Source organism: Mustela nigripes, chromosome 4 (genome assembly GCF_022355385.1).
Source record: "Mustela nigripes isolate SB6536 chromosome 4, MUSNIG.SB6536, whole genome shotgun sequence".
Taxonomy (NCBI): domain Eukaryota; kingdom Metazoa; phylum Chordata; class Mammalia; order Carnivora; family Mustelidae; genus Mustela; species Mustela nigripes.
Window position 1 is genome coordinate 108,867,429 of NC_081560.1, and position 16,507 is coordinate 108,883,935.

General features: G+C 46.1%; 1 protein-coding gene across 1 annotated transcript in view; it reads left to right on the plus strand.

Moving 5' to 3' along the window:
- Positions 1-16,507, plus strand: part of B3GALNT2 (beta-1,3-N-acetylgalactosaminyltransferase 2) — a 57,827-nt gene extending 41,320 nt beyond the window's left edge. The window contains exons 6-12 of the mRNA XM_059397281.1: positions 3,984-4,094; positions 6,666-6,744; positions 11,051-11,234; positions 13,548-13,673; positions 14,295-14,454; positions 15,028-15,084; positions 16,354-16,507. Coding sequence (XP_059253264.1) covers positions 3,984-4,094; positions 6,666-6,744; positions 11,051-11,234; positions 13,548-13,673; positions 14,295-14,454; positions 15,028-15,084; positions 16,354-16,500 — 864 coding nt within the window. The 3' untranslated portion in view covers positions 16,501-16,507. The remainder of the gene's footprint in view (positions 1-3,983; positions 4,095-6,665; positions 6,745-11,050; positions 11,235-13,547; positions 13,674-14,294; positions 14,455-15,027; positions 15,085-16,353) is intronic.

Below are 16,507 nucleotides of genomic sequence, written 5' to 3' on the forward strand. Positions count from 1 at the left end.
CGTGCATGTGCACACGCGCATGTATGTGTTTGCATCACATCTTCATCCATCCATCCATCTGTGGGCATTCGGGTTGTGTCCACATCATGGCTTTTGTAAACATGCTGCAGTGAACAAGGGGGCACAGGTGTCTTTTCAAGTGGGTGTTTTCATTCCCTTTGGATAAATACCCAGAAATAGAATTGCTGGATCATATGGTAGTTCTAGTTCTCAGTTTTTGAGGACCCTCCATACTATTTCCACAGTGTCTGCAACGGTTTACATTCCCACCAGCAGCACACAAGGGTTCCCTTTTCTCCGCATCTTAGTCACCATTCTGACAGGCGTGAGGTGGTCTCTCATTGTGGTTTTGATTTGCATTTCCCTGATGATGAAAGCATCTTTTCTTGTACCTGTTGGCCATCTGTGCATTGTGTTGTCTTTGAAGACATTCTTTTCAGATCCTCTGCGCATTTGGTTTTTGCTGTTGAGTTGTGGGAATTCTTTATATGTCTGGGTAGTAATTCCTCGTCAGGTATATCATTTGCAAATATTTTCTTCCATTCATAGGTTGCCTTTTCATTTTGCTGATGGTCTTCTGTGCTATGCAGCAGCTTTTTGGTTTGATGTAGTCCTCTTTGTTTATTTTTGCTTTTGTTTCTTTTGCTTTTGGTTTCAAATCCAAAAAAATCATTGCCAAGACCAGTGTCAGGGAACTTACCACCTAGGTTTTATTCTAGGAATCTTATGATGTGAGGTCTTCTGTTCGGGTCTTAAATCCATTCTGAGGTAATTATTTGTGTATGGCATAGCGTAGTGGTCCAGGTTCTTTCCTTGCACTTGGCTGTCTGGTTTTCCCAACACCATTTGTTGCAGTGTCTGTCTTTCCCATGTATTTTCTTGCCTCCTCAGTGGTAAGTGAATTGATCATTTATGCATGGGCTTGGTGCTGGGCTCGCCCTTCTGTTCTATTGTTCAATGTTCCAGTTTTTATGCCAATAGCGTGCTGTTTTGTTCTCAGTAGCTTTGTAATATAGTTTGAAATCAGGAAGCAGGATGCCTCCAGCTTTGTTGTTCTTCAGGTTTCTTTGGCTGTTTGGGGTCTTCTGTGGTTCTGTGCAGATTTTAGTAGCACTTGCTGTATTTCTATGAAAACCCCATTGGAATTTGGTAGAGATTACCTCGAATCTCTAGATTGCTTTGAGTAGTATAGACATATTAATAATATTAATATTCCAATCTGCGAGCTTGAATATCTTTCCATATATATGTGTCTCCTTCAGCTTCTCAGAAGGCAGTCAATTTCTAGGTTAGTGCTGACTCCTCACCTGGACCTCCATAATAGTCCAGTTACCAGTCTCCTTACCCGCCTGCCTGATGCTATTCTGCTCTTTGAGCGACCGTTTAAAATGGGGGCTAGGATTGCATCACTTCTGTGCTTGCAAACAAATGTCCTGCGGGTTGGGGATGAAGGACAGACTCTGTTCCCGCAGGCAGCGCTGACAGAGCCGCCTTGCACATCTCCTTTCCTCAGCCTGGGGCTTCAGCGGCACTAAACTCTCCACACTTTTCTGGGCTTGCAGTGCTCTCACGCCTGCCTTTTGAGGAGTGCTCATCGCCTCTCCCTTTGCTGACTCAGATGCCTGCCAGACTCTGCCCTGGGCTCTCTCATCTGGAGTCCTGGTGGATCTCAGGCAGAGTGACTTTCCTCTGTCACTGACCCCAGCAGGGCATATTATGAGGATCTGAAGATAGGAGCTGTTTCACTCCTGTAAGTGTTCCAGTAGCCTGTAGACTGCTGCGTCGTAGACACTCAAAAGTTTAGATAACAAATGCCTCGTGTCTGGAAGATTGACCCCAAATTTATTTCCTTGTATACATATGTTTAAAAAATTTTTTTTGATCATAAAAGTGTGAAAATATAGGAAAGGAATACAGATCCACTGTTGAAAACTTGACTACATATAAGAAGGTTAGAAGAATGTGACATTATCCACATGTTTCCCAGGATACTTGCTGTATTTCTCCCTAGACTTGTTTCCCTCTGTGCATGTGTCTGTAAGGATGCTGTTTTTAGGGACTCAAGGTTCAACTGGAGAGTTAAGGCTTTCCAGGGAGAGTAGAGTAATAATCTGTGCCCATTTCCAAGATAAGACAACGAGATCTTTTAAAGGGGCCCTTCACTTTTTGCTTTCCTTCTAGTAGTCTTAAAGCTCCGTTGCGCTGAGCCGAGACCCTGCACGCCACACGTGTGTCATCATTAACCCCCGGCCCAAACCCGTGAGGTGGACATCGCTTGCTCTGTGCTCGAGTTCAGGCGGTGACCCCCCACAGTGTGTCCAAGAGGCCTGCTCTCTGGAACCCTGGGGCTCCTCAAAGCACATCAGGAGTCTCCCCAGCAGTGCAGACTATAGAGTGACAGACTGCCCAAGGAATCCGACTCCTAGTGTTTCTGTTTCATAGAGGAGTTATAATGCTTTACAAAAAGCTTTCAAACCACTGGCCTTGCTTGAAAGGCCTAACCTTTCAAACCACTGGCCTCACTTATTGGAAAGTTCAGTTTTATATAGTGCCCTTCCTAATGCTGGCTAAGTGAGACCTTACAGCACTTTATCTCTTAATTTTAATATGTGAAAAAAAAATAGAAGATAATTAAAGCTGTATCTTTTGTCTGGTGTTCTAGACCAAAAATCATTCCAATTAACAATTAAGATTGTTTGTGAAGTAAATATTTTTCAAGTGCCTGTTATGCATGTCAGGCCATTCTAGGTGCCAGGAATATGGTGGTCAATAAGACATATGAGATCCCTGCTCTCATGGTGCTTGTGTTCTAGTGGGAAATGTTAGTTCGACAGTAGTAAAATAAACAGGAAGTATCAGACTGATAAGTGGGGTATTAGGAAAAGAAGACAGGCTGATGTGGTAGGGAAAAATTAGATGCCAGCTGCCTTCCATTGGATCTCTGGAGCAAGCCAGAGGGGCTGACAGTGGGGATGGCCTGAGCAGTACAAAGGAGCAGCTGAACCCTCCTGGAAAAGTTAGAAGACATTAGAATTTAAATGTGTCAAACCTTGGGACAGAGAGTATAACTTTCTAAGCCCAGAATTTAATAATTATCTCAAACAGAAAGCTTGACAGATTTGACAAGATAAAACTTATGGACCTTTTAAGTAAAAAAATAAAAAGTGGCAAACAGTTCTGAAAAAAATATTTTAGCATGTATTATAGAAACAATTATTTATTACAAGATAACAGAGATTAATAAGAAAAATACAAAACTCAGTAGCTAAATTGCAAAGAGGCATGGATCAGTAACTCCCAGTAGAGACTGTGTATTTTATAAACATTAGAAATCAAAAGAAACGAAGTTAATGACGAATCATCTTTTAATCTACTAAATTGACGTAAATGTCTTTGCTTTCATTAATATCCCATACTTGGAAGAATACAGTGCAGGTAGTATTTTTGTAAATTGGGAAATTAGGTAATTTCCTTTTTGAAAAAAGTTTGACATTGTGTCCCAAAATCTGTATAAAATATCTCTATTTCTTTCTTGCCCCCATAATTTCAACTCTGAAAATGTATTTTGAAACAAAATAAACATTCACACCAAAACATCCTTCACTAGATAGTTGGTAGAGCCCAGATCTGCCATGGGGACATGTCTGTGTGACTCGGGATCGTGACTCGATGCACATCAGTTGTGTGTGCATGGCTAAGAACGGTCGTCTGAGCTGTAACAACAGGAAACTCTTCGGCATGAGGGACATGCAAACAGCAGCAAAATTGTCTCTGTACCCTTTGTACTTGTATCTTTCAGATACGCATGAGAAAAATGACTCGAGCATATACACCAACATGTTAACGGTGCTGTGTGTTAGAGTAGGGATATAAAAATTGTAACCAATAGGTTTTAGGGGAAAAATTATTTTTCCTTGAAAACATACTTAAAACCTAAATAACAACAATAAAGAAATCGACTCACTTTATCTTTCCACAAAAAGAGCTTTGAAGGTACCATCGTGTGGGAGAGCCAAGACCTCCAAGGCCTCGTGTCAAGAAATCTCCACAAAGTGACTGTGAATGATGGCGGCGGCGTTCTCCGAGTCATTACAGTAAGTCATCCTTTCTCCTAAGGCTGTTTGGCATAGTCTAGACTTTAGCGTATATGGAACTGTGAATCGTGGGTACTTTTGCGCGTGTATGGCAGAAAATGCAGAGTCACCATAGTACAGACGAACAACTCATGTTCTTGGATTTTCTCACCCCAGCATTAGTAAATGCACATTTTTGCTTTAAGATTGGCGAATCTTAAAAACATGATATTTTATTTCCCAATAATTTTTTATATGTTTCTTTTTTTTTTTTTTAAGATTTTATTTATTTACTTGACAGACAGAGATCACAAGTAGGCAGAGAGGCAGGTGGAGAGAGAGAGGAGGAAGCAGGCTCCCTGCTGAGCAGAGAGCCCGACGTGGGGCTCGATTCCAGGACCCTGAGATCATGACCTGAGCCAAAGGTGGAGGCTTAACCCACTGAGCCACCCTGGCACCCATTTCTCAATAACTCCTAAGCTAACATTCTCAAAGGACGCTTGCTCGGTAGTGTTCTGAATCCTCACGCCCTCACCTTCCTAGCAGGGTGTTCGTGACAGCAGTACAGACAGCAGTGCTGGCAAATACAGCGGAGCTTTTGGTGTCATTTATATTGCTGGGATTTCTGCCTCGTATTTTTCATGTATTCAGATTTGCTTCAGATTTGAAAGTTTGATAGGTAAATATTTCCAAGTAAGTGTGGACGATAAGGTGTAGGCAGACTTCACACGATGAGCTTGAAATAATACAAGTTGGATATGTGGTGGTGTCGCAAACACAGTCTCACTCTCTTCGATGCTCTGGTATAATGATTAGGAGAGTGTTCACCATCTCAGCTCACGGGCTTAGTCTGTTTTCATTAACTATTAATATTCACATGAATTAATTCCCAAATTTGAAATAAACATTAGGTGATATGCTGTTACTCATTTAGAAAACCACTCCTGGCCCACAGTGGAACTTAAACTCCAGTGAGGAAGAAAGTCATTAGATCACAGATTCATATATAATTACAAACTTAGCCTTGTGGGTCATTTAGGATCTCATCCTTTGTTACCAACAGTCCTTTATTTAGCATAAAACATCTTATGAAGTTTAATTATAGTTTTATTCTTTTATTTCCTTATTTCCAAGGCAAGTGCCTTTAGTATGTCTCCTCCTTTTCTATTTATGAAACTTTAAAAAATATCCAAAATGTGCTGAAATTCTGTAGTTATTGATTGCACAAAAGGAAACCAGATGACTTCTGAGTTGAGGACTAGGTTCAAATGGAAAGACTCAAATGACCCACTTTGGGGGTAAGTATAGTTGTAGATGGCAAAAGACTGCTTACACACTCCGCTAACCTTAAAAAATAGTCCGGTAATTTAGTAGCCCCTTCTAGGAAACCCCCACGTACAAATACAGGTTTCCACCATAAATGAGTGAAACTGAAAGTTTCCCCAAGTCTTGCTCCCTTGCCAGCAAGTGAGAATGTCAGAAACTGTTAAAAGTCCAGCTGTGTGGGGTGCCTAGGTGGCTCAGTGGGTTAAAGCCTCTGTCTTCAGCTCAGGTCATGATCCCAGGCTCCTGGGATTGAGCCCCGCATCAGGCTTTCTGTTCAGCAGGGAGCCTGCTTCCTCCCCTCTCTCTCTGCCAGCCTCTCTGCCTACTTGTGATCTCTGTCTGTCAAATAAATAAATAAAATAAAATAAAATAAAAGTCCAGCTGTGACCTTTTAGATAGAAACTAATGAAAATTACCATCAAGTTCTAAACAAGCCAAAACAATGTAGGGTACACAAGGAAAAAACAGAGTGTGCCACCTTTCCTGCCTCTGCAAAGCCGGAAACGTTAGCTCCACCTTCGGTAGCTTCCTCATTGCTCTGCGCAGTATACCTCTGCTGAGGGGACGGGCCAGACTGCAGCCAGGCTGGTAGGGGAGTGTGTGGGAGCAGTGCCATGCACGTGCGCACACACACACACCACACACACACACACCCCGTGCGGTCCGGCCCAGCCCCACTCTGCCAGGGATGCCTTGTGGGCGTGAAGCACGCAGCAGGGAAACACCACACTGGGGAACTTGTAAATCTCTAATCATAAAATCTCCTCCAGTCCTCGGAGGCCGAGAGGCCTGTGTTTGGCCTGGGTGGCTGTGAGAGCATCAGTGAGCAGCAGGGCTCCATCTGCACAGTTCATTCAAGGGGCTTTCTCTGCCCGTAGAACAAACTGGAAAAAATCTGCCTACGTGTATTTGAATTCATGGCAGTTTTCAGTCTCAAAGAAATCAAAGGTGGTCATTTTTTTTTTTAAGTGGCAGGTTTGGGATGTAAAATAAAATTGGGTTTTGTGCTATTATGGTAGCAAGTTCAAGACTGTGATTCTATGTCATTTGGAATTCTGAGCCCTATGGACTCTCCTGTGCACCTGATCTTTACTATTGTAATCAAGATAACAATCAGATAACAAACACTGAAGTCAACCTGATCTCGTGAAGGGCTTAAATGGATTTATCTGCTGTGGAGTCACATTATAAATTTTGCCACATCAGTTTTAAATAGAAGAAGTGTACTTGTAGTAATGAAGCATTGAGCACTTCCCTTGTTTTCAGGCCGGGGAGGGCGCCTTGCCCCACGAGTTCATGGAAGGCGTGGAGGGAGTGGCCGGCGGTTTTATTTACACCATTCAGGGTAAGTCGGCGGCTTGGAAGGTGGAGTGTGCTGAGTCTCACATACCTCATCTTAACTCCGTACTTTGACGGAAAAGGGGATTTTTTTTGTAGGTTTATTGATATATAATTCACAAACACTTTACCCTTTTAAAGTGGTTAAGCCACTGGTTTGCGGTGTGAGAGTTCTGCAAACATCACTGCTAATTCCAGACCATTTCCATCGCTCCAGAAACCCGTGCCCTTTAGCGGACGTGCCTCATTCTCCCCTCCCGCAACATCTACCAACCATTAACTTCCATGCTGTACTTTCTGACCTTAAATGTAAGGATTTACTTCTGGGCTCCCACTTCTGTTGTGTGTGTGTGCCCTCTGTGTCCTTCTACCTGTACTGCTCTGTCTTGCATATGTGGCTTTGTAGCAGGATTTGACATCGGGAAGTTTGAATCCTCCAACTTTGTTCTCTTTCAAGATTGTTTTGGCTATTCTGGGCCCTGCATTTCCATACGAATTTTAGGATCAGCTTGTCAATTTCTGCAAGCAAGCCAGCTGGAATTTGAAAGGGGTAGCGTTGAACATGCAGATCTTTTCAGGGAGTGTTGCCATTCTGACATTAAGTCCCTGATCCAAGAACATGCATATCCTTCCATTTACTTATGTCTTAAACTAAATTCTTTTAGCAATGTTTTATGGTTTTCAGAGTACAAGTCTTATATTTCTTTTGCTAAGTTTATTCTTACATATTTTTTGGCACTATTATTAGTGGAATTGTTTTTTATATTTCTAGATTCTTATCGCTAATGTATAGAAATAAAATTGATTCTTAGATATCAATCTTGTATGCTGCAATTTTGCTGAATTCGTTTATTAAGTTACTAGTTGGGTGCCTTGGGATTTTCCACCTACAAGATCATGTCATCTGCTAATGGAGATAGTTGTACCTCTCCCCCCCCCCCACCAAATCGAGATGCCTTTTATTGCTTTTTCTTGTCTAAATGTCATGGCTAGAATGTCTAATACAGTGTTGAGTAGAAGAAGTAGAAGTAGAACAGACATCCTTGTCTTGTTCCCACTCTCAGAGGGAAAGTATCCAGTCTTTCACCATAAGGATGACATTGAAAAATCTATGACCTTGGACTTTGTTGGCCCTAGCGTGGCTGTGTCTGGTTTATCCTGTAGCAAGGTGGGGACTTCTGCAGAATGGCTACAGAGGCCATATAGCTATAGTGGGTTTTGTGCTACTGTCAGAAGGGAAGGGAAGAAGGGAAGAACCTTTTTTTCCCTGTCCCAGCAAGCGTGGTGCATTTTGATGCCTGCGTCTGTCCCTCTGTTGGAGGTGGCCCAGTGGACTCAGCTTCCTGCCCTGCTTCATGTGTGCACTTTCTCCTCATGTGAATATTTAAACATAGACTCTCTTTCAGAGTACGGTTTGTTAAATGCGTCTCCTAATCTATCACATTTCAAGGATGGGTTTGTTAGAAAGATTCCTTTAAAACTTGGGGTCAGGAACATTAGCCTAGAACTCAAGAAGGATTTTGTCAGGATGGGAGCGGCTGTGTTTATCTTCTTGAATGATACTTACTTAAATACCTATGATTCCTGAGAATTCCGTGTCCCTGATCTTTAAGAAAGAAAGACTACCATGGATGCAGTTCCTGTTGGCCACCTGTCCTGAATTATCACCCAGGGAACAAAGGTGCCCAGTGGAATTTCTGTCCTGACATCTCAGAGCTCCACAGAGCATGGATTCCGATAAAAGAATTAGGACCCAGCTTCCCTAAAGGCTCTCCATGACCGGAGAAAGCAGAGGCTCTCCGTGACCGGAGAAAGCAGAGCAGATCCTGAGAGGAGACTCTCCGGGAGCCCCTGACAGCACAGTGTTGAGGAGGGCACACACCCCATTTGAGCCACTGCCTGTTCTTTGCAGATGCAAATGGACTGTGGCTTTATAAAATTTTTTCAAAAACCTCTTAATTTATAGTGTTCCCTCACAGAAGTAGTTGTATTCTTACATCACCTCCAAAGAGTAGGCTAGAACAGGTACATGGGTTTTACCCATAAACTTGCCATTAAAAATAGATTTAAAATTTAGAGATCCTTAACTCCAGTCCAGAGAGTTTTCATGAAACTGTGAGACCACTCTGCCAAGGAAGGTGTCCTCTTAGCTCCCCAAGCAGCTATTAATACCCCAGCCCTGGGGAAAACTCGGATCCGGAGCTCAGGCAGCTTCCTAAGGCAGCGAAGCCGTGGGGCCGGGGTAGGTGTAATACACTGTCTGACTGGAGTATCCAGCACCTTCCCTTCTCTGACCAGTTCATTCCCGAATATACCACCGGGAGGTTTTAAAAACTAGTTTAAGGGGCCCTTAAGACTTCTGCCACTAAACTGTTCTAGAAGGGGCTGCTCCTGTACCCTGGACAAAAGCTTGTCATAATTTTTCTGTCATGGAGGCTAAAGGAATAAGGTCTGGGTGAGGGACGATTTCTTTCAAATAAGAGTGAAATAACTTAAGTTGTAGGCTAAAAAAATGAAAATGAGTAGACTGTCTTCTCATGTTCTGGATATATCTGAAAAATCTCAGTATACATTTTTTAAAATCCAGGATCTAAGTGCCATTCAGAACCATCAGGTTATACACCGGTTATTAAATTTTGTCGGGCATTGGCATCCCTGTCCGGGCCCTACCTCAAGCTACAAAGTTAAAATCTTCGAGACTGGAGCACAGATGTCTGTGTCTTCGCAGACTCGCTAGACAGAGGTGATCTAGCAAACTCTGAGGCGGGCAGCTCTGCACTTCTTTTCGGTCGCACCCATACAGGTTTAAAGCACACGCAGGTCTGCTACTGCATGTGCCTGGTTTCCTGACACCGGCAGTGGGGTTCATCTGAAAGGCCTGTGTTTAATTCCTGCTCTCCCCTTGTTACAGCCGTTTTCCCATTTTGCCAGTTTTCAAACACTTGGACTTTCCTTCAAGTGTTAAATTGCATATACTTCTCTTTATCTCCCAAGTAAAGGCTCTTACGGTAGAGTGTGATAGAATGTACAGTAGAATGTGCTGGCAGAGCACAGGGTCATTCAGGCCTGAGTTTCCCAAACAGTGGTTGTCTGGGGTCCCGCTGCCTCAGAGTTCTGGGAAGACACATGCTGAAGACAGAGTTGTGGCCTCCGCCCCTGACCTGCTGAATGTGGGTGTCAGCAAGCTGTCCCCGCCCTCCTCCACCTCCTGCTCATGAGAACTCGGGCCCGGAAACCTGCAGCTTTGCCCCGCGTGTCCCCGTGAGCAGAAGCAGAAATCAGGTCTCGGCCTTCGATCCCCACACCCCAGGTTTCCCCTGTGGTGCCGGGAGGCAGGGTGCTGAGCGGCTCTGTTGTTTCCTTGCCCTGCAGCCACTCGCTGTATTTACTAGATATTTTCTCTGATTGGAGTGAGACATTTGAGAAAATCCTGCCGTAGTGAAAGTGGCCGCCTTAAGTCCACAGGATCTGAGGCCAGTCCCTGCACGGATGTAACAAGTGATTCGTAACGTGACAGATAGTAAACAGGTGTCTTTCAGCACATTTTTATTATGAAATAGCACAGAGACACCAAGAATGGAGAGCACTGTGGGAAACAGCCATGTCCTTCTTACTCAGAATTAACAAATGCTTGTGTTTTGTCATATTTGCTTCCTTTTAAGACAAAACCGTCACAGACACAATCCCCCTCCCTGCTAGCTGTCCGGCGTCCCTCCCTTCCCTCGGAGAGGGTGTCCCTGTCCCGAAATTATGTGCACACTTCCCTTTCTTTCTTCCCTGCTTTCTACTACATACGTATGTATCTTTCTGTAACAGTTCTGATGGGAGTATTTTATAATCGAGGTCTGTGGCGTCATATTGTATATATCACCTAGCGATGAAGGCCCCTTCCCTGGCATCATTTGTCAGTGCCATTCCCCAGAACATGCAAGATCAGGTCACATCTTCTGCCTGCGGTATCCCATTATGTGACTGTCCCCAGGCTGGTCACTCTCCTGTCAGGAGAGTTTCCTCCGTTACAAACAGCACCGCAGGGGACATCCTTGTGAGCATGTGAGATACAGAGTCCGGGGCTGGGGTGGTCACGGAGGGACCCGCTGCCTCCCACGGCCTGACGGGGCCGCCACAGGACTGTCTGCAGGAAAGTGGCTGTGGATCCGCGCAGGGGCAGGAGGGCCTGGAGCCCAGCTCAGGGGCCTCCTGCTGCTTTCTGTTGGGTCCCCCGGGGAGAGGGTGTGAGTGTACAGAGTGTTCATGTGCTGGGTCTCACGTTTGCAACAGCATTTTTCTCCATCTCTGATTTTCCTTTGTAGAAGGTGACGCACTCTTACAGAACCTCCATTCTCGCCCTCGAAGACTTCTTGACCACATAAGTAACCTCCACAGGGAAGATGCCCTACTGAGGGAGGAAAGCAGCGTTTATGACGACATTGTTTTTGTGGATGTCGTGGACACTTACCGAAATGTCCCTGCGAAATTGCTGAACTTCTACAGATGGTAGGTGGTTAGAATGTGAGGTAGGTAGAACTTGTCTTACTGTTTTTTGGATGTAGGAACAATTTATTAACATTAGACCCCTGCATTTTTTTTTAAACCAACCCCAGAACCCCTCAACACCTGGGATGTGATGTGTTGTGTCCTGGTTCTTCGTGAGGATTGACCTTTTAAAGTTCTGCTGCTTTGTCATTCAGATGAGCAGATCTGTGATGTTAATGATCTTTACCAAAAATAGGGCAAAAGTCGCTCTCATTTCGAGTTGTTCCATTCTCTCTGAGTCAAAATGAGTCCTCTGAGTCATTGTCTTGGTTGCCTCAAGCCAACACCAGATGAAAATCACTGAGTTTGAAAATGTCCCGTGTTCAGTGGCGATCACACCTGCAGACCTACATGACCCAAGTACAGCTCCCCCGAACCCAGGTTACTGGTCTGAATTCTCTTTAGAACATGCACATTCTGTTTCCATCCTCTACTCTACACATTCGAGAACTACTTGCCCTAATTCCAAACCTTTTCTGCAAGATGAAATGCAAAGCCCTGGGATTCTCCTGTAACTTCCCAACCCTTCAGCATTTCTTCCACCTGGGTTGTCATTCCTGCCTTTATGCGACTGATGGCAGCAACAATAACAACTACTATTATTTACATATTTGTACAGTTAACAAGATTAGTCACTCTGGGGTCCACTTACTTGCTTTTGAGCCCTGTGACACTGTCCACCCTAGAATGAACCTGAGCTGTCTCTGTCTAGCCTAAATCTAGAGGTTTCCACATCTTTGTCTTTTAAAACTGGATCAGGAAGCTCGTTTCTTGGTGAGCGAAGTCTGTCGCTCTCTCTTGCCTGTTGCCCTGGGCAGAGTGGATGGATGTAGTCCGGATTCATTTACGGAAGGTCATGTCTCATAGCTAGGGCAAATTAATATAATTTTGGAAACACCCTGTGGCTAGAGGGCAGATAGAAGTAAGAGCTGGAAATCGGGGTGTCTAGAATATCAGGGTTGTGTTTGGACAACTGAACCGAGAAAAAGAACCTTCTTTAGCTCAAGGCCCCTGAGAGGGGTTCTTGTTGTAAGGGGGCCAAGGCAGGAATGGAAAGAGTTCAGTGAAGGGTGGGAATGGAGGTCCAGGAAGTGGGAAATCCGGATTGTGGGGTTCTAGGACTTTCTCTGGGGAGCGGATTCCTGGTTATGGAAGTTCAGTGTAGTTTATCTGTTACCTTCAGTGTTAAGTCTAATCTCCTGTACTCCTTGTGCATCTCTAAGATCTTAGTCATCAATGCCACCTGAATCACTGGTGACAGGCTAATGGACCTGGACTTGGGGACCCACTCCTTTCCCTCCCCGCCTGTGACACCTGTCCACCGTCCATGCTGTAATGAAAGCGGCACTAGGCATTCTTTCTTTGGGTGACTCCTCAGTGACCGCAGTGTCCTTTATCACAGGGTTCCTCCTGATGAGCAAATATTATGTGCTCCTGTGCTATTAATTAGAAGTAAACTTCAGAATCACGGGGTCATGCACTTTGGTGTGGACCTGTTGTGAAATTCACCATTCTTCGACCGAAAAACACTTTCTCCAGATTTCTTTTATTCAGATTTCTGCCATTTGGTTCCCTAGCAAGACTACTCTGGGCTTGTTTTGTTTTGTTTTGTTTTAATCCAAGATGGACAGGGATTGACAGTGTGGAATGAAGTCAGTTTTGTCTCTGCTCACCCCGACATGTCTGGGTAAATGAAGTCACTCTCCTGCGCCTTCCTAAAGGTCATTTATAAGAGTTTAATTGCGGGGAATCATTTCTTTTGGGGAAGTCTGTTTCTATGTTACAGCTCAGTGTTTTAAAAACCATTAGCTCTCTGAGTGGAGTGGAACTCGTGGCACAGTAGGGCATCTTGTGCAGCAGGGTTCCGTGGGAGAGCCTGTGAGGACACCTGTCCCCACACCCTGGGCCCCCGGGAAGAACCTAAGTGCCAGGGTTGGCATGTTTGCCAGCCTGATGGGAACAAGGTCACAGAACCATTTGTTTGCGTGTAGGTTCCACTTAAGCCAGGTCTGTAGTTTATTGTGTTTTCGTCCTCACTCTTCAGATCTGCTTGGTGCTTCTCTGTGTTACACTCAGTGAGTATCGAGTGAGGACGCAGTCGCTGGTGGCAGTGTTCTGAGCACGTTCTCAGCCTCGGAGAAACAGAGAAAGTGTGCAGGTCGTCCAGGGACGGTCCTCCAATAAAACGGTGGTGATGTCACCACGGCGGCATCTCTTCCTCTCCTTGTACGGAGGTACAGATGCACTGACTCCCGTTTTCCCTTCTGCCAACAGGACCGTGGAAACAACCAGCTTTGACTTACTGCTGAAGACAGACGACGACTGTTACATAGACTTGGAGGCTGTATTTAATAGGATTACCCACAAGAATCTGGACGGGCCTAATTTTTGGTGGGGAAAGTAAGTTAAACCTTGTTCGCTCTTCGGCTTCATGTACCTGATCAAAAGGAATTAATTTAAAATGACAAACACACAAGCTGTTTTTCACAAGCAAAATGTGGCTGAGATGGGCAGCCTCCCACCTTGGGCCCCTGGGCCCCTGGGCCCCTGGGCGTTAGCAGGGGAGATCTGCAGACCCGGAAGCCTGGGCTAAGGTAAATGAGAAGGGGAAGACCGTGTGGCTCTCATCGTCACGGCCTAGAAGTAACGGTGCTCGTGTGAGGAGGAGCTGTACGGGGTAGGTTAGAAGAGAGTTGTGACACGTTTCTGAAACTTCGCCGTTGCTTCAGCGAAGGAAGAATTCCTTCGGATTCGGGGTCTTTAGCGTATATACACATGATGCTCTGGTACTTTCAGAAACCACAGATGTAACTTAGAGAATGTGATGCACCAGTCTTTCATGTCACACACCTGCTAGGTAAATGATGCCTTTCCTTAGACCAAAAAAAAAAAAAAAGAAATGTTCCTTCTTTCCCTGCTTTTACAGCTTAGTCCTTTGTAGTGATCGTAAAGGGGCCCCGGCTCGTAGTGTAGGACAGCTGTCACACCAACACAAAGAAGCCACCTCTTTTTGGCTCTCAGTTTCAGACTGAACTGGGCCGTGGACCGAACCGGCAAGTGGCAGGAGCTGGAGTACCCCAGTCCTGCCTACCCAGCCTTTGCCTGCGGCTCGGGGTACGTCATCTCCAGGGACATTGTGCACTGGCTCGCCGGCAACGCGGGCAGACTGAAGACCTATCAGGTGAGTTCGGATTTCCACCCCAACTGTGTACTCTTCACGCCGAGTCCCGTCCAGCCCAGTGTTGACCTCTGAGCACATAGCAGCGCACCTGGGGGGAGTGCCCCTCTGAGGTCAGGGACACAGCCATGGCCTCCAAACCCTGGCTCTAAATTCTGTTCCTAAAATCTTTTTTTGAGCGTACTAAATAGGTTTTCGGGCAGTACTTAAAAGGGTAGTCCCTGGAGGAACCAAAAGCTTGACAGTCACAAGGAGGAAGGCTGTAAAGCACGGGCTTCCCTTTTGTGGATTCCACTCATCAGCCCACCTGGCGACCGGAGCCACTGTAGCGCTCATGCTGCCGGCGCGGGGCCTCAGGGTGGCCGACCGGCCCCTCGCCATCTTGTGTGTAGGCATGTCAGCTGCCGGGTGTCCACGGCCACTAGGTTTCCCTCTGTGTACAAGTGGTAGACTTGGCATTTCCCGGTAGAATAATTACAGAACAAGTGGAAAGATGATTTATGGGAACGTGTGGCATCGTGTTTAGAGATGACGCAGCATTTCAGCTTCTGCATTTTGACTCACGGGTGCATACAGGGTGAAGATGTGAGCATGGGCATCTGGATGGCAGCCATAGGACCTGCGCGCTACCAGGTAAGCGAGCCTGGCGGGGCCAGCCCCAGGGCTTTGCGGAGTGTGAGGGAGTTAGGTGCCCGGGTCAGACATTGGGCAGGAACAGCAAGCGGAAGGTCCAGCAGCAGGGCTGAGCCCGATTCAGCTCACAGTCATCCACCCGTGTTCGCATACTTTTCTGAGTTTAAAAGAAATGTTTTAGATGGAAGTTTTCCCACCCACAGAGAATTAGGTTTTTATATGTTTCATTAGAAGTTCTTTGTAGCTTTAAAATATAAGGAGTCAGGGGCGCCTGGCTGGCTCTGTCAGTGGAGCCTGCAGCTCTTGATCTGAAGGTCATGAGTTTGAGCCCATGTTAGGCACAGAGATCACTTCAAAAAAAAAAGATCTTAAGGAATCCGCTGGCAAGTTCCCAGCAGCGTGATGGTCCAGGGACCCTTCAGCTCTTCTGACTGATGCAGATGGAACCCCGGATGTAAGTACCAGAAGGTGCTCCTGGAAATCCCCTGACCGCTGGGCCAGGGAAAAAAGGAAGGAAGGAATCTCCGGAGGCTGGAAATGGGAACAGGGGCGCTGGGAAGAGAGGCAGGCACGAAGCTGGGCTTCAGCTCAAGGCTTTCTGGGGAATTTCCGATTCCTGCAGCTTCCACTTAGGCCACAGAAGGTGCAAGGGGTAGAGGCACACGCAGGGACAGGTGGGGCAGGAAGCCTGTGCGGCACCTGGGCCCAGAGCAGGCCCCGCTCGCGTCAGGGGTGCACAGGGATGAACCCTCTCTCCTGGGCCAGCCGTGACCGCCCTGCGTCCTCCCAAAGTCCCAGCTTTGACTTGTCGAACGCTGAACATCATTTTCTGCGTCTGATCATTGTGGTAGCTGGGGTTGGTGGGTCTTTGTGGGCAGGTGTGTCTGCAGACCGTAGCTCAGGAAGCTGGTTTCCTGATGTGTTTAGAGACTTGTGTGTGTGACCTCATGTCCTTGAAAAGGAAGTATTTAAAATGTTCTCTACAAAGAGGACTGATGTTGCTTTCTGCCTCGCACCGAAGGCTATGACCATCTCCGACTGCACTGCTGGCGAACGGGACCCCAGCTAAGGGCAGGCTGGGGTTCCAGGTGCTCAGGGCAAACCCTTTCCATCCCACCCAGGGTCAAGGTTGAGACATGGGTTCTGTTTTCTAAATTAAACACGCGCACACGCAGGCACCTAGAATCCTCTCCCCCACCCCCACCCTCCCTGGAGCCTTCAAGCTCATTTCCACGGCTCCGAGTTCACTTTGGTTTGGTTTCTTGCCAGGACGGCCTGTGGCTGTGTGAGAAGACGTGTGAGACAGGAATGCTGTCCTCCCCGCAGTACTCGCCCCAGGAGCTGGCGCAGCTGTGGAAGCTGAAGGAACTGTGTGGGGATCCTTGTCAGTGCGAAGCAGCAGCGGGAGGGTTTTAACTTGCTG